Below are 25,936 nucleotides of genomic sequence, written 5' to 3'. Positions count from 1 at the left end.
GATCTTGTCAGTGCCAAAGTATGTGCTCAGTTTTTTCTCACAGCTTCCATTGACTTGAACTTAAGGTTCAATCACAATGTACGCTAACACTAACTGATTAGTAATTCTTTTTTCTTTTTAATTTCTCCAGGTTGTGGATGGCGAGGATTTTGAAGTCCCTCGTCGGGTGTATGTAGACTTTGAAGGAATTACTTTCAGGAGAAAGTTCCTCACAGGCTTGGAGCCAGAAACCATAAATATGACCATAGGTAATTGTAGCCACTGCAAAGTTTGAATCTGTAATTGTTTGTAGCAAATTAGTGCTCTGAAGAAGAGAAATTCCAGTTTGTGACACACTTTGTTTTTATTATCCTTTTCAGGCTCTTTGCAAATTCAGAACCTGGGTGTGTTGTCAGAGGTGTCGTCAAACGGAAGAACACTTTATCCTATTGGCTTCCAGTAAGTCATAATTATCATAATGCATTCGTTTAGGTACTGAAAAATTGAGTACATTATTAAGTTATAATGTGTAACTAATAGCCTTATTGTTACTTGTTCTTGAAGGCAAACTGAACCAATCCTTGTGATAATTTTAAAAGTACGTGTGAGATTTTAAAAATGAATTCATAATTCCACTCATTTTTTTTCTATAGGTGTTCTCGTTTGTACTGGAGCACTGTTGACCCCCGCAGGCGTTGTATATACACTTGTAAGGTGACTGAAGTCAGCACACCTCTCCCTGGTGAAGAGCAAGATCTGAGGTGGGAGCAGGGAGAAAATCACACCATTGTTCACAGCCCCAGACAACACAGAGGTGAGGAAAAACTAAATATTTAACAACTGAAGCTAAATAACAAAAGCATAAAAGATACTATGTTTTACTACGTTTTCCTCACTACAGATGTAGAATCTCCAGATCGTTTAAGTTCTTTGTCGAGTCCGGTAAAGTCCACTACTTCATCTCCTGACTCCAAACTGCGCAATACACAAGGACCTAAAAGTCCTGGTTACACACAGACCAGGAGACCAGCGGGAGGAACATCTCGACCGCTCCCATCTCCAGGTAGACTTTTTTAAAACAATAATCCTTTTCGTACAGAATGCTTTCATGAAAGAAGCACAATCTAATTCAATTTTTTAAATGTTTTCAGGATCTGCTCTCCCCAAGTCACATCACATCCTGACTTTAAGAGACCTTGATGATACCCGTCGGCCTCGCAGACTCTCATCCAGAAGCCGCTGCAGCTCCTCGCCATCGGACAGTGACCCGTCTGCACCCATGACCCTTCGCTCTGGAGGGACCATTCACGCCAGATGTTCCCTGTTTGGCTCCCCTCCACGATCGTCAAGTTTTGGACCAGCTTCTCCTCCTCTGTCACGTCAAAACTCAACCTCACCAGTGTGGAGTTCTCCACCCAGATCCAATTCCAGTATTTCTGCAGGCATTTCGCCAAGACAAGGAGTCATCACACAATCTCCGAGAGCGAGACAAAACTTTAAAATCACCGCCCCCGTCTCTGCCGAGGTGCCCCAAGACTTTTTAGCATCTTCTGAGGCGGAGGATGCAGCTGTAGCTACAACCAATGGCATCTCTCTGGCTCCTGATGGCTTAGAAGAAGACGTTGCCCACCTGATGTCTCAGGAGCTGCCTTACACTGTGTTTGACACAGACACAGAGGTAGCAGTGGCTTCTATGCTGAACGCAAAGCTGGAGTTTGATGAAGCCCTGCTTGCTGAGAATGTAGTGCTTCACTGCGGGGGTCGAGGGGATGTTGAAAGTTCAGGGCAGGTTGTGGAAGTACAGGAACACGAGCAGGAGAAAGACTCAGAAGATGAAGACAGAAGTCATTATTTAAAGTTTTCTCGGACAGTGGTGTGTGATGCTGCAGGTGGTTCAAGTGTTTCAACACAGCTCCCTTCTGCACAGTCCATCTCACAGCTGGACGGTGCAGACAGTGGGTCAGACAGCAGTGAAGGTGAGGTAAGTGGTGATGAGGTGGATGAGTCTTCATTTACACCCACCAAACAGCTCTCAGTTGCTCTAAAGAGGCTGGAGTCCAGTCACACTGTGCTGCAGGAAATGACAACAGCGCCAGAGTGTCTGGAGAATTCAGCTTATCTTGAATCGGTTTACACACATGATGACATGTCACTTCAAGAAGAGCATATTGTTACGAGCGATGATGTTTCAAAATCTCAAAATGATGTTCTTTTGGATCCTGTCACAGGCCATTTTGTTCCTTCACATCTCGGCTCAGTCGTGCACCAAAGGAACATTTATGAATACAATATGGATGACAATTCCTCATCGGCTTCAGACTCTGGTGAAGTATTTAAAGACGATTTAAAAGACCCGGATTACTCACCAGAAACTTCAACCAAGAAATTACCCACAGCGCAGAACAATACAAATAAAAAACGCCCAACAATAAAAGTCAAAACCATGGTAACCAACTCTTCTCCCATAAAGCAAATTATAAACAGTACATCCCCTGCAGTTTCCCCTGCTGCTGCCACATTCAGTCCAGTCCAACACACAGTAACTTCACCAATGACCATCAACGGCTTGAAAGTTGTACCAACGCAGTCTGGAAACAAATCGTACAAACCAATCGCGATACGCATTAACAGCAGTTCACAAGGTCAACAGCAGGTGACTCCTGATGCAGCTAATAACGCCTCCCCTGCAACGACCCCCCAGGTCCTGCTGGTCAACCGTCAGGGACAGATTCTCCTCAAAGACTCCAAAACAAACACATATCAGATGCTCAGTGCAAATTCTCCAACCTACAATAGAATAAGTCAAATTGGGAAGATTCTCCACAGCGGCAATTTCTTACAGCGCTCTGTTCCACGTTTCATCATAAAGTCTCAAACCAACGCATCTGCCACAAACGCCACATTATCTCCTTCACTTCCACCTCCTGCTCCTGTAACCAGTAACCACACGACGCCAACAGAGAAAAAATTCATCATCAGGGTGCTGCCTTTTAAAGGCAGCCCCTCCTCATCTGCCTCCACCTCCACACCCGTTACTGTGCAGCAGGTCCCTCAGCCTGTTACCCCCAGCAAAGATGTAAGAGACATGGCTCAGGACATCATCGACAGAGCCATGGCCTCCCACCATAACACGGAGAAGCCGACGCCCATCATCCTCAACAGGAGTCAAACACCAACAGCAAAACACAAAAGATTATACAATATTCAGAAATCACAGGATTCAGACCAGTCAGCAGCTGCTGCACCTTCAGCATCACACAGTGTTTTCACCGGTAAACCGCATTTCATCCCTCAATTTAAAAGTGCTTCAACCCAGCCACTGGTGAAAGTCAAGAGAGTGTCGTCATCAGCTGAGAGGCCATCAAGGAAGAAATCAAAATTGGATTTAATGACAGATCCATCAAGTGAGACAGAGGAAAGCAACGAAGCGAGGTATGAAACAAGAATCTTAACTTAAGAATCAAGTTATGATACAAGTAGCTTCCAGGCTAAAAGTGAAACCAGAATCAGTAGTAACTTGGTGTAAATAAGATTTTTTTTTTTTAATTATGCTTTTTACTCAGCAGATCCAGTGGAGTAAGAATAAAAGCTCCATCCATGAAGGAGGTTCTCGATCTGGACAGAAAGAACACATCGGAGTTGTTAAGAATAACTGCCCCAGCACCGGCGACACCTCCAAGGTTTTAATACATCATTGAAGACACTATCTCAAGTGGTCTCCCTATATACTTCACCTAACAGATGCTTATAAAACAATGCTTCAGTTTCCCTACTGTATTAATATTTTTTAACATTTTTGTCATTTATTATAATCCTTGTTTTGGATTTTTTTGTAAAGATTGATGCAGATAAACCAGACACATTTATATAGTAGAATTCACAGACCAACCTGAGATGTTAAATATTTTATCATCTTTCCCTCAGACACTCACATGATGAAGGTCTAACAGGAGAAAGCAACATGCAGACTGAGATGAAAACAGATCGCTGGGTCAGTGCTCGACATGGAGACCTCGCCGAGTGGGGCCCATACGCAGGTGAGGGCCTCTCTGTTCATTTGTTTCTACAGCATCATCATTGCAGCATTCTTGCTTTTAATTAACAGGAAAAAATCTTCTAACTGCATGAATCAGTCAGTGACACTGTTTTTTTTTTATTATTGGTACAGGTTTGAGCTCAGAAGACGATGCTCACACCCCTAAAGTCAGAAAGAAGACCTACATGAATCAGCCGCACCTGCGCTTTGAAATCACCAGTGATGACGGCTTTAGTGTTAAAGCCAATAGTATTGAAGGTGAGACGTTTTTTGAACCATCAGTCAGCACTGTTGGTCTGACATGTTTTTAGTGTATACATCTGTTCAAACCACTGAACTGATTCCATCAATTGTCATTGTTTATGCACTAAAGAAAGGGAATTTTCCCAAGATACAGCAGCCTAAAACACTTAAAAAGAAAACCAGTAATATCTTCATAGATATGTGAAATCCACCTCCCAAATTAATCTGCATTTGACAGAATGTTAGTCCCTCATCTGTGAGACGTTCTTTCTTCACCTTCCTCAGTTGCCTGGCGTGCTGTGATCGACGGTGTCCTTGAAGCCCGTGCTGGTTTTCACCTGAAACATCTGCCTCTCGGTGTCATGAGCGGACCCAGGGTGCTTGGTGTTGTCCACGACGCCGTCACCTTCCTGTTGGAGCAACTGCAGGGGGCAGCAAACTGCAAACACCACCGCTTCCGCTTCCATCGCTGTGATGAAATGGAGGAGGAGCTGCCACTCAATCCCAGTGGTTGTGCCAGAACAGAAATCTACAGCAGGTGCCGTCGCAGTCCCAGATCTTACAGATGAATTTGACGGCCCTAATTTTGATCTAAATAAACTTGAATCTTTTCTCTGTCTTATAGGAAAGTAACTTTCGACATGTTTAACTTTCTGGCGTCGCAGCACAGAAAGGCTCCTGATATCATCGGGACCTTTGACGAAGAGGAAGATGAATTCCCACTCAAATCTTCCAGGTAGACAAATTCACTCTTTTTACTTGTATAAAGGTTTAGTCCTTCACCTCCTTCATACTAAACACAAGTTAAAATATTCCAACAGTATGCAGTATTAGAGTACTTACATGTTTACTTCATCCTTTGTGTGTGACAGACGAGCCACCAGCAGTGAGCTTCCCATGGCAATGAGATTCAGGCACCTGGAGAAACTCTCCAAAGAGGCAGTTGGAGTTTACAGGTAACGATAAATGAGGAATACTCGGTACACAACTGCACAGATATGAAAATAAATAACAAATACCACCAACTAATAACCGACTTTCTACTCTAAAATGACAGATCTCCCATTCACGGGCGAGGACTTTTCTGCAAAAGGAACATTGAAGCTGGGGAGATGGTGATAGAATACGCTGGCACCGTCATTCGCGCTGTCCTCACTGATAAGAGAGAGAAATACTACGACAGCAAGGTCAGTTTACACAGTCCTCTCTGTTACACAGAACAAGAGTCCTCTTCTAGACCTTGTGGGACTAAAATGTGTTTTTACAAAATCTTTTAATTAATCAACAAAATGAAAACTCTTTGCAAATAATTCAAATGCAAAATACTACAATCCCTATAGTAAACCATCAGCAACAATTAGCCAACAATCAGAAATGGATTTGATTTTTTTTCTTTGACAATTGGCTGTTAATTAGAGTTCAGCCCTGAACTCTTCACATGTTTTTGTTGACATTTGTCCTCCTCCAGGGCATCGGCTGCTACATGTTCCGCATCGATGACTTTGACGTGGTGGATGCAACTATGAAGGGCAACGCCGCCCGTTTCATCAACCACTCGTGCGAACCCAATTGCTACTCCCGCGTCATCAACATTGACGGACGCAAGCACATTGTCATCTTCGCCCTCAGGAAGCTGTACCGCGGCGAGGAGCTCACCTACGACTACAAGTTCCCCATCGAGGACGAGGACAACAAGCTGCACTGCAACTGTGGGACGAGGCGCTGCCGTCGCTTCCTGAACTAGTCACATGACACGCGCATGTGCTCTCGCACACAGAACAACAAATGTCTGGTTTAAGGAATTTGGGTAAACTACTGTGTGGGTGCTTATTTATGGATGTGTTTAAAAACTGAGATTAGAGCCATATGTCAGTTTGGAATGAAGATTATTTATAGTTTCTGACTGCTGGGTTGTAGATTTATTTTGTTTTGTTTTGCCCTGTTTAACGCACTCTTTTCCTTTGGTTCCATTCGTAGTTAAATGACATTCGTAGTTATCAACAGCCAGGATTATCCCCACCAACCACAGTATGATGCACAAAAACTATAAACTAAAAGAAAACCAGGATGTTTACTTTGACTGTGCAGCAGAACAGCGTCTTCATAAAGGGATTCAATGCTTCTTATTTTAATACGACTGTCTAAGGCAGCATCTGTGGGAGAATTTTTAAAATCACAATCAAGTACAACGATGGGAAAGCTTTTCTACAGATAGTGCAGCTACTTTGAAGAACCACTCTGCATTACAGAGCTCCTCGTCGTCTCTGTGGTGATGCTCTGGGTGCTGATGATGCTCACATTCACTTTAGTGTCCTTTTAATAGTCAACAAACACTTTTCCTCCCTTTCTGCCAGTTACCAGTGTTTGTTTTTATGTGCAACAGCAGAGATGCTGTGACCTGAATGCTTTTACCCCACTTAGTCTTTTGTCTTTGTTTGAAGCTGTTTGTGTGTTTTAGAAGGAGTTCCAGTGGTGCAGGGTTCAAAAGCTAATACCGTGATCTCACTCTGCTCAGTCCCTCCTTCCTTATTATTTTCTTCTTTTTTTCTCTTTTTTTTGTATATTTGAACAATAAATGTATAGTTGACATAAATAAATGTGTTTGAGCTTTTAACCTTGTGAAGGCTGTCGGGCAGTGAAGCTGTTGCTGAGTCACGTCCCGGTGTTAATATTTCTTGATATTCTCCTTATTCTTGCTCCTTCTTTCACTGTTTTTGTCTCCTTCAGGTTTACTACCTCAAACACGTCATGAGCAAGATGTTACTGGATCACACCAAACATCTGGTGGAATTAAATGTTTCCTTGTTTCCCTGGGTGTCTAATATAATCAGATATTGCTTTGCAACAGTATAACAGCTGACCATTTCAATGTTATCAAATACTGACTGACTGGTTTGCTTGTATTTATCTCCTGGAATGCTTGCCACCTTTTTGTCTGGGTGTCTACACTGAGTGGATCCTGAGTTGAAGGCTAAATGCTGTAGTAGAGCATTCTATGTTTTTAAGAGTCCACAGTTGACACAGCTTTGTTACATCAGCAGTTTATAAGGGATCACTGTCTGTATATAGTTGTATAAAGATTTCTAAACCTGTTAAATATTTTTATCTACACTTTTTTAAGTTATGTCCAATAAAATTTAAATTGATCATAATGTTCTCTGTGTCTATTCAGAACCTTTTGAAATTGTGCACGACACATGACACTTTATATGTGGTTGTGTAAACATCAACACAGCCACATGTCAAATTATATATATTTTTTCCTTCCTAATAGAAGGAATTAAACATGTAAAGGTTTTATTTCCATTTTACAACATTTGTTTCCACCCATTCACTACTTGTGACCTGCGATAGCAGAGTGTTATTCAGAGGATTTTATCATTGACTGAGTTAGTTCTGAGTTAGTGTTGCAGTTGTAGAATGGCCTTATCAGGGTTCACTCAGCAGCTGTAACCTACCATGCATCTGGATAAATGTTCACACTGGGGTTTTTACAACAATATGCAGGTATCATCATGTGCACATGTTGAGTTTTTTCTCACAATTTTCAAATGGTTTTTACAACAAAATGCAGGTATCATCATGTGCACATGTTGAAAAAAAAAATTCTACTAAGGCTTAACTGCCAAACCTCACTACGATCCTGACCCTCATCCTGGCCACTATCAAAAAGAGTCCATTTTTATCCACTAGTTTCCACATGGCTCAACATTTTCTGTTCCTCTCAACCATATGGCATGTTCCCAGAACAATGTTTTACTAACCAAAAGTACAGCAGGGCTGTATATAAGGAGGTACGGTGGGTGTATTCGATCCATTCAGACGTTTGTCACCATGAAGGTCCTGGTCTTCCTGGCACTGGTTGGAGCAGCATGTAAGAGACTGACTATTTTATCTGCTTTGGTTTTAGTGTTAATTATAGTATTCCCATTCATCTGACTGTGTATGATGTTGTTTTGTTTTGTCAGTTGCTGCAGTTGATGACAAGGTCGTGGGAGGGTACGAGTGTCCCAGGAACTCTGTTCCCTACCAGGTATCTTTGAACGCTGGATACCACTTCTGTGGTGGATCTCTCATCTCCAGCCTGTGGGTGGTGTCAGCTGCTCACTGCTACAAGTCGTAAGTACAACGAACCTTAACTTTAACTTTGGCTAATGATTTTTCAGTGCTAATGTTTAGTGTTTACTGCTTAACTTCCAGCTTTTAAGCACTTTTTTGTTTAATTTTACTTACACTAACTTTTAGTTATCTTGACATACGTCATAACATCTTCATAATGTGATACCCGTAACTTTAATTATCTTTTAGCTTTTTCTGGCTTTTAGATTTTCTTGTCCAAGTTTTCATTTCATTTGCTCAGATTTTTTCTAGCTGTTAAGTTGCTGACCAGTGTTTTCTGATAGAAACTATTAAACTTTCCACAGATATTGAATCATTCTTTCAATATTTATGTTCCGTAGTTAAATTATGATTAAAAATACTTCAGAATCAATGTTGTAATATGAGAGCAGTCCTCTAGAGTTTCTGTTTTTCTCCACCAGCCGTATCCAGGTCCGTCTCGGTGAGCACAACATTGCTGTGAATGAGGGCACAGAGCAGTGGATCGATGGCGTCAAGATGATCAAACACCCACAGTACAACAGCTACAACCTGGACAATGACATCATGCTGATCAAACTCAGCCGCCCTGCCAGCCTCAACAACTACGTCAAGACCATCTCCCTGCCCTCTCGCTGCCCTGTGGCTGATGAGCCATGCATGGTGTCCGGGTGGGGCAACACCTCTGCCAACGGCAGTAAGTACAGCTCGAAGAAGCTAGGTTCTATAAAGTGCACCCGATAGTATTCTGTAAGATTTTCACAGTGGAAAACTAAGGCCAAGAATAGCAGCATGAGTCACGATCAGTGTCAAAGGTCAATTATGCAGGAATTTTATCTGTACTGATTCCTTCACAGCCCGTGCAGAAGGTGCTGGAAACACGCTTTGCATATTCTAATTCATGTGCTGCCTGTGCTAATAAACTATATTTAAAGCTAAAATGAGGAAAAATGTCCATACAATAATATGTTATTTTCCTGCTAAATTTTTTAAATAGTCAAAGTAGCGGCTACATTTACATACATAGTAAAACTGCAAACCCCTGTTGCATGTAAAGTTGTGAAAAAAAAAATTCTTTACTTCCTTTTTCTATCTGAAAAGTAAAAACAGAATGTATACTTCGTTGAAAGCTGTTTGCAAAGAATAAAGAGCCTTAGTGTGGGGAAATTCAGAACACTATATGACAGTGTCATCTGCATATAAATAGATGTATGCAATATTAATAATATAACCCTGACAATTTATAGATCTATTCAGACAGTGATCTCTGCTGTTCTGTCCCCCAGGCCTGTTCCCCGACAGACTGCAGTGCCTGAGGCAGCCCATCATCGACGACAGAATCTGCAAGAACGCCTACCCACACCTCCTCACTGAGAACATGCTGTGCTCTGGATTCATGCAAGGAGGTGCAAGCAGCTGCCAGGTGAGATGGACTGAAACACAGAGAACACACAGGGAGAGAGTCAGGTTTACTGTGGTACTCACCGAGTACTGGTTACAGTTACAGTGCAGATGGTGCTTAGATAATACACGCTACTTTAATTACCTCCACACCTTTGCATCTGTTGCACCTGTATCACAAGCCACAGGAACAAGATGTTACAATAACACAAGAGGCACGGCACAGTCCTCAATGTGGATTTCAGCTGCGCAGAGACAGTATTGATCTGTTCCTTCTTTAAAAAGTTATTTCAGAGTTATCTACGCCAGGTTTGTCCAAGATCTGGCCTGAGGACCAATTACTGCCGTTACATAGAAATCATTAAAAGATTAAATTGGTTCAAAGGGAGCTTTTTTACATGCCTTTAAAATATTTGAAAGGTGTTTGAATATTCTCAATGAAGAATTGTATCTATTTCTAACTACTGGTACATATCATAGGCTATAATAGGTCAAGGTTCATGGAGATAGAGTTGTAAACCTCCATCCAGAAGCTCAGAAAACTCACATCTGTTTACTGGATTACTTGACCATTTTTTTAAACAAAAATCAAATTGACACATTCAACTGTTTAAGCATTGATTTATTTTGTTTACAGGGAGACTCTGGTGGTCCTCTGGTCTGCAACGGTCAGCTGCAGGGAGTCGTGTCCTGGGGTTACGACTGTGCCATGAAGGGACACCCCAGCGTCTACGCCCGTGTTTGCCGCTACAACAGCTGGATCAGCAGCGTCATGCGCAACAATTAAACAGATGCAGCTGCACACAAGCTGACATTTTTTTATTGCGTTCATGTACAACAATACACTGTTATCAACAAGGAAGTCAAATAACCCAATAAATAAATAAAATCTTAAAATAAATTTTTTTACACAGAGAAAAAACAAACCAGAGAAACTGCACTCTCACATTCCAAATAAATAAAATAGATTGATAAAAGGTTCAAGTTTAAAATGTTGTAGTTTTCTATTGTACCACAGACACATGCTTCACTATGATATACCTCTCAAATGGTTAACACAGGGAACACAGTGATAAGGGAGCCTGGCAAACTGGAGTAAATAAAGAGCCGGGCACAGCCGCACCATAACACTTCTCTGAATTCTTTGCATGCTTTCCTCAGATAGCGCTTTGTAAACTCCGCTGTTTCTTGCTCGCTGCTGCAACCTTAAGGTGCCCAGGAAAAGACAGAAGAAAAAAGCAAGACGTACAGTTATGAAGTTGTCACAGGAGGAACAGTGAGAGCTGCACACATGGCACGAAAGCTCATTTGTTTATCCAAATATCTAAGAAAATATTTCCATGGTTCGGTCTAGGGATCACTTGTGGATCCTGAACATTTACTATTTCATTCAACCTTCTAAGCAATATTTCGTTTATGTTTTCATGGCAGTAACCAACACAAGACACAGGAGGGAGCTAGTGCTAGTCTCACGCATGTCAGTAGTTATTCATGATCATGCACCAATGTGGAAAATCCCAGCAACGGTTTTTGTTCTTCTACAAAGTAATTTAAGGGGAATCTGTGTCTACTCTAGTGAAAAGATACATCTTTTTCTTAGATAAATTAAATAACTCTAAAAACGCCCTTGTTGTAATTTGAAATTGAGTTCATTGTTATTATGGGGAAATGGGACACATCCATGTTAAACCTCTGTACTCCCTTAAATACAACAATCACTGATATACATCTAATTTAAGTACTTACTGAAAAAACACACACACGGATCATCTGTCACACAGTAACAATAACGTGTCCTTGACGGCTCACGGTTTCTGTAGTTATTACGTTAACAACCCACCTGACCTGCGATCCTGTCCAGATCTCTCTGGCCTTGAGCAGTGAGTCTCCTTCCTCTGGAAGCAGAACAGTAAAGGGAGAAGTCAGGTATTTTGAGAGTGCTTTCTGAGGCCAGAAAAAGGATCAGGAACAGGGACGCTCTCGCTCAATATAAGCATAGAGTTTGCTAAAATATACACCTTCTTAAGTCGACCAAATGTTAGGACTGTTTGTTTTCTGTCTAGAAATGTACCTTGCCGTTATAAACACACACACGTTTTTATTCATCAGCACATAGTATAATGTTAGATCTCTCTTACCCACTGGGGTCCTTCTCTACCATCTTAAGACCCTCAAGGGCCTGGAGGACCTTCCTCGCCACATTTCTGGAGCCCCTGCTGAAGTGAGCGGGGCATACGCCATTCCTTTGGCGCCCTCCATAGATTTTGATCATTGCACCTACGCCAACCCCTCCCCGCAGGTACAGGTGACGGGCCGTGGACGCTGGTGAGGTGAACAAACAGTACAGATGATTTTCTACATATGTCTGTGAAACATTCCGGACTTGTTGAAGGCAAAGACATGAAAATCAAACATTCCACCTTCATCACATGAATGAAAATCTTATGTGAGGTCAATATACCGGAGCTGATAACATACAGCCGCAGCTGTATTGTATGTGCTTTTACTATAGAGTATATACTGTACCAGCTGTGAAAATACATCTGACTGGAAAGACTAACATTACACAAGATGCATGTGTTATAAGGTGTGTTATATACTACACATGGTTACCTAACACACTGACCTGATCACAGTAACATATTCAAACTTACTGATGTCAAGGATGTTCATACACTGTCAATGTACTCAACCTGCTCTAGTGTAAAACCAGTTGTCATCACAGGGAGCCAGCTCCTTGTGCCTGGCAAGTTTCACAGTGTCAACCCATTCTGGGACCTTCAGTTTTCCAGACCTAGAGGAAATCAATCATTAGTAAATGTGACCACATGTGCAAATACATTTTTGTCTTATTTTTGTCCCTGGTCATAAAAAAGAATAAGAATAATTTACGGATAACTGAAAAGTAGTTTTCAGAATTTACTTAAATGTTTTAAAATAATCGTTTTGAATGTAATTAATATATATATATATATATGTGTATATATATATATATATATATATGTATGTATATATATACTGTATATATATATTATATATGGCAATCTCGACATGACTTTGTTCCCATGAGCTCCGATTAAGGGTGTGAGTGATTGACAGGTGGCTCTCATCCAACGCTGCAGCAGCAGGTTCAGCCTGTCATTACTTACTTTTTGAGGAAAGCTGACAGAGCTCTGACAAACTCTTGCTGGTTGACATCTTTCACCGTAACACTCGGCATCTGTGGGACCAAACGGACAAACGGGTGAGCTTGAAGTTTCTGTTTCAAAGTTATCATTAAGCTCTAAGCTAGGAGCCGAAATATACACCGCAGTGTCTGCTAACGTTAGCCACCTGCTAGTTAGCTCTCCAGCTACACCAACTGATAGCGAGCCAACGAAGCAGCAGCCCCAGGTGAACTTGAACATGCAATTCTTATTTCTTTTTTTAATCCTAGAAATAGCCAACCTTGATGTTTTGTATACCATGCAAAGCCGACAGTCAAGTTGTCACTTCTCAGATGGGTGGAGTTTAGCCAGACTTTAGCCCACAGCTACTGCAGTGAAGCAGTAAAAAAGAGAAGGATGCTGAGGAGAGAGGCTGTTCTTACTTGAACAGGGTGAAGATGATGAAGATGAGGAGGAGAGTGATATTGCGGAATCCTGATTTCACCCCCAGTATGCCTGCAAAATTCTGGGCCTTACATAAAAGGGAGCTAAAAGTTTGTTTTAAATAGTCTGTCGACCGTTAACCGTTTTTCAACCGGTATTTGAAAAACAACTAAGTAGTGAACACATTACGGAAGCGGCCAATATGCGATACGTTTAGACTTCCTCGGTTGTTTGGCGTTTTGTGTGATAACAGATATGTTACATAAACATAATTGCTTTATTTATTTTAAAGAATAACTTAGTAACTGTAGAGCAACGTTGTTTAAAGTGAAGACGTTCTAGGCGCACAGACCAGGATTTAGGTTTAGGCACAATGTTAACAATATAGTCCAACACACTATTCAAAAATATGTATTTCATAAATTACAATTACATATTATAATTTATAAATAAATGTACACATATGTACTCATTAAAATAATAATAATAATAATAGTAATAAAACAAAAACATCAATAGAGTCAGAGACATCCCAGGCCTTTTGATTCTCTAGCTTGTACAGAAGCTAACCTTAATAATGTTATATACTCTATTTGTAGTCTGGAATATTAATATACAAATTCATATGTAACAGACTAATAAAATTAGTATATTCTAGTACTTTAAAATTATGTTTATTGTTACGTTGGTGACTTTACGTTTCTTTTAACGTAAACGTTAAACTTTTCGAATCGTCGAGAAACGTTTCCTGTGTACACCAGCAGAGGGTGGAATAAGTTAAACTTTTCGAATCGTCGAGAAAAGTTTCCTGTGTACACCAGCAGAGGGTGGAGTTGAGACTTATTTTTTCCATTTGCATGTTGCTCTGTTTTAAACCAGAGGTTTCTTCCGGAGGCACGTTGCAGCAGGAGAAGAGAATAGTTCTGGACGAGGACAGCATCAACGGAAGGTCAGTTATCCTTAATTACTTCATCTAATCTTTACTTTTTATGTTTTTAACTGTGAATGAGGTTGAAAGAAGGGAGTTATATAGAAAACTTCATCTTGGCTTAATCTTCTAGGAGATCATACGCAATAATTAACATTGGAATAAATATAAATTATCCCAAAGTAGCAGTTATTAAGTAAAATATGACAAGTTCTGGAATTAAATGAAAGCTAGCAGAAAAGTATTGTTTGCTAAAAGACAGCTAGAAGTAAACCAATTTATTTCCTTTGGCTTAACCATAATGTTAAACAATTTTCCAAAGTTAAATATTCTAAAGGCTATCTAAAACTTAAAATGGCTGAAAGGTTTGCTCTTAGCACACCTGCCTCGGACGCATTGAGCAGAGACTCCTGGGTTGGATTCCTAGAGGAAACACATGCTTGATAGTTAATCCTCCTCTGTAAGACGCTTTGGATAGAAGTGTCTGCTAAATATAACAGAATTTTCTGCCATTGTGAAAAAAATGGAAAGATAATCAAAGAATAATCTAAATCTATAAACTATAAGCTTATTATAGCATGGTTGAAATAGTTAGGTGTTATACAAAAGTTGTACCATGGACCTTGAAAGTATACAAAAACTCCTTGTCTTTGACCTGCTTACATCTTATATAGTCCATTACGAACAACTGGATGAATAACAGCAATGTGTGTCATGAATATGCAATGCATAGGTAAATGGGAATTGAGCAGTCGTCTTTTCATCCATGATATGAAAGCTCAGATTTTTTTCTACTATCACAGTCTTTATGCTCTAATATTACTGCTGCCCTTGGAAAACAGAACAGTGTGCTGTGAGATCGAATTGTCATTATATATTTAATTTAGATAATAGCGATCAACTTTGGAGCACATGTAGTTACTTGAAAGGGAGACATTTGACATGTGAGTTGCTCATTTCCTTTTGTATATTAATCTCTGAAAGCATGTAATATTAATTATTTCCAATACTTTCATCATTTCAATACATCTTTCATTCCTTTAAGGCAGTGTCTGCAGACACCGCTGTATGGTATTTAGATACAAAATAATTGCAGGGTAGCTTTTCTTTAGCATAGTCATTGTAATTCAGCATAATTCAGCAGGGTTTTTTTCCAAACATTAACATGGAATATAACTTAATATTCAAAACATAGTTACATCAAGGGCAACTGGAGGGAGCAGGATTTTTGAAGACATTTCACTTCACATTTCTAACGATTTTTGGATAAAATAACCTGGATGACAGAGAACCTACATAGACATAACTCAATATAATGTACAACAATGTGATGGCAGAAAGCTACATTTCAACTCTCTGGTTCTGACTCTTGAACATTTTATACAGAACAGCAGAATCACTCAAAAACTAAACAAGGAAGGAAATATATAGGCAAGTTAAAAATAACTAAGGGATTATTTTTGTATGAATTTAAATTTTTGTCTTTTTCATCTGTGTGAGAGGGTTGTGGGCAGAGTAAGTAGAGAGAGAAGTACACAGATGATGCAGGATAAAATAAAAGACTGACAGAGAAGAGAAACAGCCCAAAAACAGGCAAACCTGCAGTTTTACAAATAAGATTGAAGATTACACAAATTGATGTAGTATGAAACGTCTTACACACACTTCTTTTCACTTGATAAAAATATCATAATGATGATACTAATCAGACACATGTTCAGTATTTTATCAACCAAAAAAAATCACCAAATAGATAGTCTTGATCTCCACATTGTATAAAATATTACCAGAGTGAATGCAACAGGTTTTGGTCCTGTTAGAATGAGAATACTGTCTCAATTATTATCAGTATTATTGATGACATTTTCTGAATCTTGTAATGATGAAGTAACAAAAGTCATCTATAAACTTTAGGAGACATCCACCTAATGGACCCATTTGTTTTAATTCTATTGTCATTCCGCCCCAGGTGGTTTGTGATGTTTTTCCTTTCTGGAATGTAGGCGAAAACATCAAATAGCAAATTAACACCAGCATGTAAAAACAGGGTGAATGAATGAGTCTGAAACGTACAGACATGTTCATATGTACACACGCACACACATGTGCACGAGACAGCCTTCCCCTGTGTATTATTGTGTTTGGTTTTGTCCGTATGTGTGTGTCTGTCGCCTGAGCTTCTTCCCCTCCCCCTCTCTCAGCATATCTCTCCCCTTTTTTGTCCCCCTCACCCTCCCCTTTCCCCTCCTACTTGCTCTCTCCTGCCTGCTAGCACTATTTCAAGCCTTGGCCTCAGAGAGAGAAAGGGGAGGGGAAAGCAGACAGGATTTAGAGTTCAAGTGCACGTGCAGAAAATAGGCTGAATAGAGGAGAGCCAGAGCAAAAAGGAAACCAGGAAAAGGAGCGGCAGGGGCAGGAGACAAAGCGCACAGTAGCCCTTTCTTTTTCCTCATTTGTTTCTCTCCATTTTCTTCCCACAGAAATAGAAAGTATTGGCTTTGGAATGGGGCGTTGAAAAAAAAGCCCAAAATTCAAATACCGTGAGTGTGAAAAAATGTATTTCTGTCTCCTCCTCTTTCCTCTCCCCACTGACACACTCCTCCTCTATCCCTCCCTCTTGGATATTTCTCTATGAACCCAATAGTCTATCTCTCCCTCTCTCTCTCCTTCAATATATCTTTCTCTCTCTCTCTCTCTCTTTCTCTCTCTCTCTCTCTTACTGTTTCTCTCCTCTGTCTCTCCACCCACCTCACATGCACACACCCCGGTGGACTCCTTCCACTCCTCACGCGCGCTTACTGAAGACTGACTGCAAGCTCGGGTTTTTTCTCCTCTTTTTCATTTGCTCGCCATTCTTTTCTTTTGGTTACTCACTCATGTACCAAGGCTCCTCGACACTCAAAGACGCATAAACTACAGTACGTGGCACCTCTGAGAGGCACAGGCTGTGGATTCTCCCTGTGTTAGACTTCATGCCAGAAACTGCAGTCATTTTTTTTTACTAACTTAAAACTCAATTTCAGTTTAGAACCGATTTTTTTTCTAAGCGTCTCATAGTCTGAAACAGTGATCGTGGGAAAAAAAGTGCCAGATGAAAGGACAGATGAAGGGGATACAGGTAAAAGAATAGGGTAAAGAATGGATAGCCTGCTCTGCAGGAGAAAGTGAGAACGAGAGAAGGAGAGAGAGAGTAAAGAGTACCGGTACTGGCAAGAAAAAATGGGAGGGGGAGAGAAGAGAAGGGGACCATTAGGGGATAGACCTAGGAAGGAGGGACGGTGGCATAGGAATTGGCAAAATCGCGGGAAGGAGGAAAAAAAAACAAAACTCCAAAAACCAGAAGTTGACTTTGATGAAGAACCCCGGCCGACAGCTTTGAAATTTTTTTTATCTTATTTCTTTTTCATATTTTGACCAAATTTTTCATTACTTCTGCGGCCGCTCCTCTCTCATTCATCAGTGAGTATACAGTGTGTACACGTTCTGTTCCTTTCCCATGCACGTATCCTTCCCTTCTACGGCTTCATTTTTCAACTGTCTCCTTCTTTTCTTGTTTGAAAAATGTGTTCCCTAGGTTGCTAATCCTTCCATCCTGTTTGTCTATCCCATCTTGTGCTCCACCTCACTCCTACTATTTCTCCATCTCTCTCTTTCCTCCCTTCAGCACTCTTTATCACTCTTCCCTTTGCTTCTGCTTGAAGGATTACCTCTGCTCACATTGGGTTGAGGGCTTTGGAACGGGATCACTGAGTGCATCCCGCTTCAGGGGCCCATGCATGGGAGGGTAGCACATGAAGGAGGCGAGGTGTGTGTGTGTGTGTGTGTATGCGTATGCATGTATGCCTGTGCTAGTCATGTGTATCTGTGTGTCTGTGCATGTGTATGTTCATATGGTGGGCTGTGATTCGGTGTTAAAGGCGTCAGCAATAAGGATGGTCACTTGAGCTCATGCATGTGTAATTGTTAAATCAAGTTATATTTTTTTGCACATTTCTAAGAACAGCATGGTATGAATCATATAATAAAAGGCATAGAAGTAAAAGGTGAGACTTTGGAGTGCAAATAAAGCAGTTGAAAAACACTAGTCCTCTTACCATTTTTTTTCTTGTTAGGCCCTTTTTACACGTCCGGTTTGTTACTCCCTCTCGTCATTTAATTTCATCTTCCACAGTACCTGTACATCCGGGTACCCTTAGTTTATCTGTTGATCTGCGTTTGTGTTAATTATTTGCTATAACTGTATTTATTGATTATCTTATATGGTGCCGTGCATTTGCCAGAGAAACTTTTGATGTGGTAAAGTTTCAGCTCATACTATGTCGACATTTTAATTTTCGTATCTCGATTACAGTGCAGACAGTGCTCGGCCATGAGGCACCATGGCGTGATGCAGTTATTAAAGCCGGTTTGCCATTGTTCTGTCAAAGTCCATCTCTCACTCCTGCGGTATCGGCCTCAGATATCTCTGAGCATCTTTTTCCTTTTCCCCCTTCTTTTACCTCTCCTGCCTGTCCTGTTTTTTATTTACACAGCCGCTTGCTATCACTGCCCACATTTTCTTTATCATTGGGCACATTTGTTTTCTATGCCCAATATTGTTAATGGGAATCATTCCAAAGAAAATTGGCCACACGTGTGTGTGTGTGATCCCTGGTCATCGATGCCCTCCTGTTGGTGTGAATCTTTCTCCCTTTATTTCTTTATGATGAAACCTTTTAGTATTATATGTTTATTAAGACAAGACAAAGTATGTGGTTGTCACAGGGTTTTAATTGAATACATTGGACATTTTTAAATAAAAGCTGCAGTGAAAGTAAATTTAAAGCCGATGCCTAATTAACCAAATACATTTAAAACTGGAATGCTTGCTGGATAAATTCATATGAAATTATTTGATTATTAAACAAGAATCTGAAAGGAACTGACAGGAAGCGTCATTGCATTGTTTAATATGCAAAAGCGGTGGATGCCTTTGTTTAAGTCCAGTCCCTGCCTTGACCTTTCAGTGAACTCCACTTGAGAGCACAAACCTTTTGCCTTTTTCCCTTAAAGCAACTTTGTCCCAAGATTAGAAAAGTTCTGTAAAAAGGAGAGACGAATACCACCCTGACTCTGTCACGTTATCTTTCAAAGTTGACTTTTTACTTTGTCAAACCGGCCTAACACCTTTAGTTTCACTCCTGTGGGATCTGCTGCTAATTCCTGTTAAGTTGGACCCCCAGGTTATAAAATATTACTCAGACAGACCTAAAGTTATGTAATCTTACATAACTGAGGCAGCAGCTCAGCAGGCTCGTGATCAGGGGCTCTGGTGCAGAGGCTATATGGGTCGGCTTTATGGAATGAACTCACTGACAGGGTCAACACACTCACTCACTGAATACCTGAGCCTTAAAGGGGAAGAGGCCCCTGGTGAAGCCGTCTTACACATATAGATTGACACCTACAGGCTGGTGGGAGTATAGTAGCCTCCACCTATAGGTGAGGTTAACACATATTGTATTTGGTCGCCCATTTTTGTGTGTGAGATAAGGTAGGATAGTTCTATGCTGTTCCCCTGACTCTGTAGCAGCTCTCTGTTTCTCATTCATATTTGATGACATTCAACCGCAGCATACATTAATGGATCGAAACAGACCTCAGGAATTCCCATGCAAGCTGCCGTAGTGTGTGGCAGCAGGTTTGAGTTTGTGTCACTCAATACACTGGAAATAACTGACAGACTAGTCGTCCTTCTGTTTAATGTAGTTTAAGGAGGATTTCAACGAAAAAAAACAGCACAAAATGGCTTTAATTCCGGTACTGTTGGAACGCTTGTAACTGATTGTTTCGATTAGGAACGTAGAAAAATAATCTCTGTCTTTCAGTCTTAAATATTAAGGCTTCTGGGTGTTATGCTTCTCAGTGACAGAGTATTTGGTTTGAGAACATATTTAGTTTTACTACACATTTAGATTTTTTTTATTTAGACATTTTTCAGTATTTTGCAATTTATGGACCAAATGCCAAAAACAGTATAATTAAATGTAATTGCCTTCTCTTATTTCATTGATCTTGAAGTGTTTTGCCTCAACCCAATACACTGTGTATCTGCACTTAAATATACTTCTGTGGCTGATAAATAAAATATTATTTTAATCGAAAATTAACTTTTTTATTAACATTAACATTTTATTGATTAAATAATTTCTAATTGCTGTTTATTTATTTATTTATTTATTTTATTGATTAAATATTTACTAATTGCTGTTTATTTATTTATTTTAGTCCATGATGTCCTATTTGCACTTTTATTGCAATTATTTTAATTGTTAATTGCAATAATAATCATAATAATAATAAGTAAGAGTTCTTATGATTCCTAGTCCTAGACAACACAGAGCAGTAGTAGTTTGAAATGATCAATTTAAAAAAACTTACATAATTATGATTTATGAATGTAATACCATTTTTACCATAAAAATCTAATCGTACAACAGTGTGTTATTAAGAATGCCAATAATTTCTTTCTGCTTTCAGGTGACTCCGCAGAGAATCTAGTCCAATGGAGGTAAGACAACATTTTCTTTGTTCCTTTCTTTTTCTATTTTCATTATTTTACTTACTATCCCAGTTATAAAGTTATGAATTTATGTAGCAAAGCATAATGAAGTTTGTCTTTGATTTGAGAAAAATCCTCTGTTCAATGTGGTTCTGGTTGTGAAAATGTAGAGCTTCACTGACCAGATTTCTGCTAAATGGCAGTCAGCATTCAGGAGCACTCGGTCAGCCATTTTAGTCTTGGCCTGTACCAACAAACGTCAATACCCCCATTGGAATAATCAAATTACTCTTCCCTGAGTCATTCCGTCCTGATTAACCTCCCATATATGTGCAAACTCTTGGTCAGTGTGAAGGCAGGAATTCAACCAGCTCTTTCGTTCTGCTGCTGTAGCTCACGCACCTCCGTTCAGAGCAAAGCTTTGGGCTTCAACTTATCTCCGTAAGCAACAAGTGAGAGGTCATGCGCTGGTCACGTTCCGATTATCAGATGTTGCTGAAAAGTGAGAAAGTGCGGGAATAAAGAGAGGCCTGTAGTGTACCCTTGAAGCTAGTTTGGAGATGCCTCACATTACATTTTTGTCTTTGTGCTGATGTCACCTCTGTGCCCCCGGTCCAGCAGCAGGAGAATAAGAGCTGCATTCTGCCCCTGTGACACAATAGAACCCTTTTTGGCCTGATATTTTCACAATGTGTTTTTGCAGAGACCAATGTCTGACCAATGTCTGCAGACACACACTCACACACATTCTCCAAAGGGCAAAACACAACATCGATTTTTACGTACTGCTGCACATTTACCTGATATTTTAACTCATTATTATTGCAAATAATTTACAGGAATTTCTTAACTTTAGAAATGTCATTTTTTTTATTGTTTAGTGGCTTGAGCTCATCTAGAATAATGTACAAGCTGGTTGAAATGATGCATTTCGTGTGTCAGATGAATTCAAGTCTTCTCAGTACAGCGGGGTGGTGTGGCATGGGTTAATGAATAAGGACCTTGAGGAATGTGTCCGGGTCCACAGGGAGAATTTCTCAGTCCTGCGCCACCCGGGCACTGCACTGACAAAAGTCTGACACCAATTTTGGCAAGAGCTCTGCCGCCCTGCACCTCTGTGTCTTCACTGCACCTCTATCTTTTTCTTGTCTTCCTACCTATATTATCTTCTTTCCATCCCCTCTTCCTCCTTTCTTTTTCTTCCTGTCTGGCTCTGTCTGTCCTCCCTTCTATGCCTTCTTGCTTTAGCATTTCATCATCACTCTTTTGTTCTTCCTTCTTGCTTTTTTTCGTCTACCCCCTGAATTTATTCCGTCTGTTAGTTAAGCCATCAATTTTGCTTTTGTTGCTTTTTTACCGGTGGGTCTTTTATTTGTCCCCATGCACTTGATGCTTCCATAATGTATCTTTCATCTTGAAATATTTATGCAGTATAGGTATTTGTACTCCAAACACAATTTTTCTGCCATTGTTTTCATACCTTTCCATCTTTCAACCTCTCATCCTCCTTTCCCTTTGATTTAAGTCTGCCCCACTCATTTATCTGGGACTCTGGGCTTTGAAGAAAACCTAAGACAAAGGCAGACGTAGACCTACATATTCTCTGCCTGTTATTGAATATGACACTGGCATGCTTGTTATTAATTGCAGTGCTTTAGCATGCATATGGTGCCTGGCGGTGCTGGTCATGTTTGATTTATACAGTATGTTCCCACACACAGGCTGAGGGCCTTAATAGCAGATCTATAAGACTGAAGGAGTTTAGTTTGACACCATCTGCAAAGTTATAACATTTACAGAGAAAGACGTGGCGTTTTTTTTATATAACATAATTCAAATTAACTCACGGGTTGCCACATAGGGGGCGCCATTATGGATATTTTAGTTCTGCTGCTGTCACATATGCATACACAACTTCAAATGATATTCTCAGCAATAGAAATAAGATATCTGATCAAGACTCTTATGTTCCTGTCTAGACAAATGTAGTCAATGTGAATATTATATATCACAAACCGATCTAACCTGTTGTTGTGCAGAAAAACGCTGTACTGGCATCATTCATTAAAAAGTAAAGTCTAATCTAAAAAAATCTGTCTTCATGTTTAATGCGAGAATGTTTACCCAATCAGCAATAATCAACAAACTGGAGATAGAGACAAAGGCAATTGTCATACTGTGTTTAAATCCAAAGACAAGAAAGTTATTTTAACGTATTTAACTGTACACTACATTTAGGCATTGAACGAAGAATATTGTTAACACTTGTTGTTAACACAACGTGTGAAAGCTTAAAATAGCTTTAACTGTGGATTACATAAAAAGTATAATTTGATAATTTACATTATTAGAACATCAATTTGAAGATGAAGTAATACAAGAAATATAATGATAAAAATGTGTTACCTCACTTGACCGGGTTCAATTTGGTAAAAATAATAATTATTTAATTGTTGCAAAACCACCTAACAATGGTGCAGGGTCGACGTGTTTTCCACTGCACTGATGCTCACGGCTCTCCCCGTCTACTCCCTAACTTGCTTAACCATCCATTTTAACCATCAATGACCTAAAAAGCACTGAGGTTTGGGCTATAGAAATGAGATGTCTTTCCCAAGTGTGCAGTTAATCGCTGTGTTTCTGGCAACACATCATCCCTTGCCCCGCACCATCACCACCTCCAGCACCGGTCCTCCTCCTTTTCTTCCTGCTCCTCCTTTCTGGTGCATCACCCCACTCACTCACTTTCAGTCTCTCCTCTCTCCTTCATTCCCTGGCTTCATATTGATCTGAATTCATTTGTTTTCTATTGATCTGCCACTCCACCCTCTGCTGCATTGAGCAAACACAAGGACACACACCATGTGCGCACAGAACTGGTGTATGCACTCATACAGAGATAAAACAGCTATTTACAATAGCGTTGTACCTAAGCTGCTTTGAAGGTCAATATGCACACTCGTACGCTGCCCGCCGGTCACGCCTGAAATCCCACACTCTGCATGCCATAGATTTCACAGGCAGAAAGCATAGGTATTGGGGGGGTTTCAGCTCCAACATCAAACAGGCTAATGACATTCAAAAAAAAAAAAACCTGGATTCCATATTGATCCGACACCTCAAGGAGGAGTATGAAAACACGGTCTAGCTTTGGCTATGGCAATAGAATCTGAGCTTACTTTCTTAGGGCTGCTCAGATGTTCTGAGAATAATTAATACAGCTAATGATAGGAATTCTGTTTGTAGCCAGTTACTCTGAGACAATTATGTGCCAGGGTCTTTATTTATAGCCTGTATGGTGACTTGGTTAAAAATAATTTTATAATAAAAACACAAGTTAAAACTACACATTTCAATAATAGGTTTTTACCCAAGAAAGTATTTAAAGTATTTAAAGTCTATTTAAAAAGTCTAATTAAAAAGTTGAAGAAGCCACAAAATAATCTATAGAAGACAGAAATGATTCTTGTGTTTTCAATGCATTGTAGAGTGTTAACGCTGATGTTATTGATGTTATATTCTGTTCTGGTCCCTGATGGGTTTTGTTATTCTTGTTTTATTTTAGTTCTTCAAATATTGACTCAAACTCAGCCTTCAAGCACCAACCTTGAGTCGTCATACTGTATATTTCACACATTCTTCTTCTAATAACATTAATAGTATAATACTGGTGATATCATTTGTTTGACAGAAGTTGAATTAAAATCATGTGCACTGTATATGATGTAACCGACAGATGGATATCGGCGTGGGTAAATGGGAGTGTTTACAAGACATTAGTGAGATCTGCTACGATACGCAGATTAGCTGCATGTGCCGTCTACAGGGCAAGTAGGCTGAGCTGCTGGTGATGTTGAAGATCGTTTGGTTTGGGCTAATGCTCAGACAAATCCCCTTTTATGGTGCCCTCTGAAGTGAGCAGTCGCTTGAATATTTGTCTGTTTTTTATTATCTCCAAGGCAGTGTACATTTTTGTCACAAGTGAAAAATCCTCAGTGTAGAACCCCAAGTTGTAAAATAAATGCTATGGCGTTGCTTTGTGACATTGTCTCCATAGTTCGCTGTTATACAACTATGGAGACAATGTCACAAACACACACACACACACACGCAGAAGAAAGACCAAATGGCTTGAAAAAAGTGTAACTGTAGAGGAGACATGGGAGACTGTGAGATGGAGGCAGATGATCCCCTGAAAGGAACAGCTGAAAGAAAATAAATGCTGTTTACTAAAAACCGTTGGATGATGTTAATTTCCCTCACACTCATAGCTGTACCATACGTGTTGTATGTAGGGTTTACTAAATATTGGCAAATTCCAGTTCCTGCTTTACATTGATAAATATAACATTGTTTTACAATGCAGCATTGTCAAAGAATTAACACATGATACGGATCAGTAGAAGGTTGATTTTGTTTTTCAGTAGTATCATCAGATGGAGTATGAAAAATATATCAACGAAGATGCAGTGTTCAGGCTGTCTGGTCTCCCCAGTAAGCTGTGACCAATCTTTCTTGCCCTGCTGGCCTCACAAAACTTAGGGTTGGTGGCATCAAGTTGCGGCAAAAGCAGACTGTTTGTCCTGCCCCCTGACCTCTTTCTAGGACATGCAGTGCTCAGTCCAAATGCATCTCCAACAGTCTTTTAGGTTCAAAGGGCTTTAGGGGGGTTGGCCAGGGGTCTGAGATTGAGCTTCCTTTTTGTAATATTAGATAAAATGCACCACAGGCTACAGTCGCGCTCCCTGAGGGCATGGAGACAGGAACACACAGAGCCATTATATGTACATGAGGGAAATAATGAGCACACACCAAAACAAAAACAAACACAACGAAACATCTCTTGTTATCTTTTGTGGCACTGCACCTTTATAATTATTACAATGTTTTTCTCACTCTTTTATTTATGCCTTATTGTATTTTCAAACATTCATCACCACTTGTCTTGAAATGTCTTTTCTGGAAGTGGCACTACCTGGTACTGTGGCCTGTATAAAAGCAAAGGTTGGATTGTGTGGCTCGTGGCTTATGGCCTTATTTACTTATCCATCTTCATGGCTAAATTCATTAAATGATGGTATCATTCCAATGGTGTGGTATGCTAATAATCTGCGTAATGG

The 25,936-nt window shown here is 40.1% G+C and overlaps 3 protein-coding genes and 1 long non-coding RNA gene across 8 annotated transcripts in view; 3 read left to right on the top strand and 1 right to left on the bottom strand.

The window, feature by feature from the left end:
• kmt2ba (lysine (K)-specific methyltransferase 2Ba) overlaps positions 1-7,410 on the top strand; it is a 20,144-nt gene extending 12,734 nt beyond the window's left edge. Inside the window, 14 exon segments of the mRNA XM_025065115.1 lie at positions 1-18; positions 131-248; positions 360-438; positions 633-793; positions 881-1,042; positions 1,131-3,411; positions 3,546-3,659; positions 3,904-4,016; positions 4,148-4,273; positions 4,544-4,796; positions 4,884-4,994; positions 5,131-5,214; positions 5,316-5,445; positions 5,727-7,410. The exon segment at positions 1-18 is cut by the window's left edge and continues 135 nt beyond it. Of these exon segments, the coding sequence (XP_024920883.1) occupies positions 1-18; positions 131-248; positions 360-438; positions 633-793; positions 881-1,042; positions 1,131-3,411; positions 3,546-3,659; positions 3,904-4,016; positions 4,148-4,273; positions 4,544-4,796; positions 4,884-4,994; positions 5,131-5,214; positions 5,316-5,445; positions 5,727-6,002 (4,026 nt within the window). The 3' untranslated portion in view covers positions 6,003-7,410.
• Positions 7,411-7,998: 588 nt separating this feature from the next.
• Positions 7,999-10,654, top strand: LOC103394162 (trypsin-3-like). Its single transcript, XM_008331349.3, has 5 exons — positions 7,999-8,132; positions 8,227-8,377; positions 8,800-9,053; positions 9,643-9,779; positions 10,395-10,654. The coding sequence occupies exons 1-5, from the start codon at positions 8,093-8,095 to the stop codon at positions 10,542-10,544; spliced, it is 732 nt and encodes a 243-aa protein (XP_008329571.1). The 5' UTR covers positions 7,999-8,092; the 3' UTR covers positions 10,545-10,654.
• A 173-nt stretch (positions 10,655-10,827) lies between these two features.
• On the bottom strand, positions 10,828-13,967 carry LOC103394163 (40S ribosomal protein S19). 5 transcript variants are annotated; one of them, XM_008331353.3, is made up of 6 exons: positions 13,091-13,967; positions 12,907-12,977; positions 12,451-12,551; positions 11,896-12,079; positions 11,598-11,652; positions 10,828-10,962 (listed from the first exon to the last, which is right to left on the bottom strand). In XM_008331353.3, exons 2-6 carry the CDS (start codon positions 12,975-12,977, stop codon positions 10,915-10,917), a joined length of 459 nt encoding a protein of 152 aa, XP_008329575.1. In that variant the 5' UTR covers positions 13,091-13,967; the 3' UTR covers positions 10,828-10,914. The 5 variants fall into 5 exon arrangements, with proteins under 5 accessions (XP_008329575.1, XP_016896361.1, XP_008329573.1 ...); XM_017040872.2 differs by having other exon boundaries at positions 13,347-13,967; XM_008331351.3 differs by having other exon boundaries at positions 13,222-13,965.
• Positions 12,879-20,833, top strand: LOC107989933 (uncharacterized). Its single transcript, XR_003052703.1, has 3 exons — positions 12,879-13,001; positions 14,227-17,734; positions 20,795-20,833. It is a non-coding gene; the product is annotated as an uncharacterized LOC107989933 (long non-coding RNA).
• Positions 20,834-25,936: the final 5,103 nt, after the last annotated feature.

Source organism: Cynoglossus semilaevis, chromosome 18 (genome assembly GCF_000523025.1).
Source record: "Cynoglossus semilaevis isolate Cse_v1.0 chromosome 18, Cse_v1.0, whole genome shotgun sequence".
In the NCBI taxonomy this organism is placed as follows: Eukaryota; Metazoa; Chordata; class Actinopteri; order Pleuronectiformes; family Cynoglossidae; genus Cynoglossus; species Cynoglossus semilaevis.
The sequence above is the reverse complement of the archived record's forward strand: the minus strand, read 5'-3'. Positions and strand labels throughout refer to the sequence as shown.

What these genes read in the sequence shown, in the direction of transcription:
- LOC103394162 (XM_008331349.3), top strand. Translation starts at nt 8,093, where the DNA reads ATGAAGGTCCTGGTCTTCCTGGCACTGGTTGGAGCAGCAT. An exon ending in GGCACTGGTTGGAGCAGCAT is followed by an intron (nt 8,133 to 8,226) that starts GTAAGAGACTGA and finishes TTGTTTTGTCAG; the next exon opens with TTGCTGCAGTTGATGACAAG. An exon ending in CAACACCTCTGCCAACGGCA is followed by an intron (nt 9,054 to 9,642) that starts GTAAGTACAGCT and finishes TCTGTCCCCCAG; the next exon opens with GCCTGTTCCCCGACAGACTG.
- LOC103394163 (XM_025065260.1), bottom strand. Translation starts at nt 13,034, where the DNA reads ATGATAACTTTGAAACAGAAACTTCAAGCTCACCCGTTTGTCCGTTTG. An exon ending in GTAGAGAAGGACCCCAGTGG is followed by an intron (nt 11,653 to 11,895) that starts GTAAGAGAGATC and finishes TTCTGCTTCCAG; the next exon opens with AGGAAGGAGACTCACTGCTC. An exon ending in TGGACAGGATCGCAGGTCAG is followed by an intron (nt 10,963 to 11,597) that starts GTGGGTTGTTAA and finishes GGGCACCTTAAG; the next exon opens with GTTGCAGCAGCGAGCAAGAA.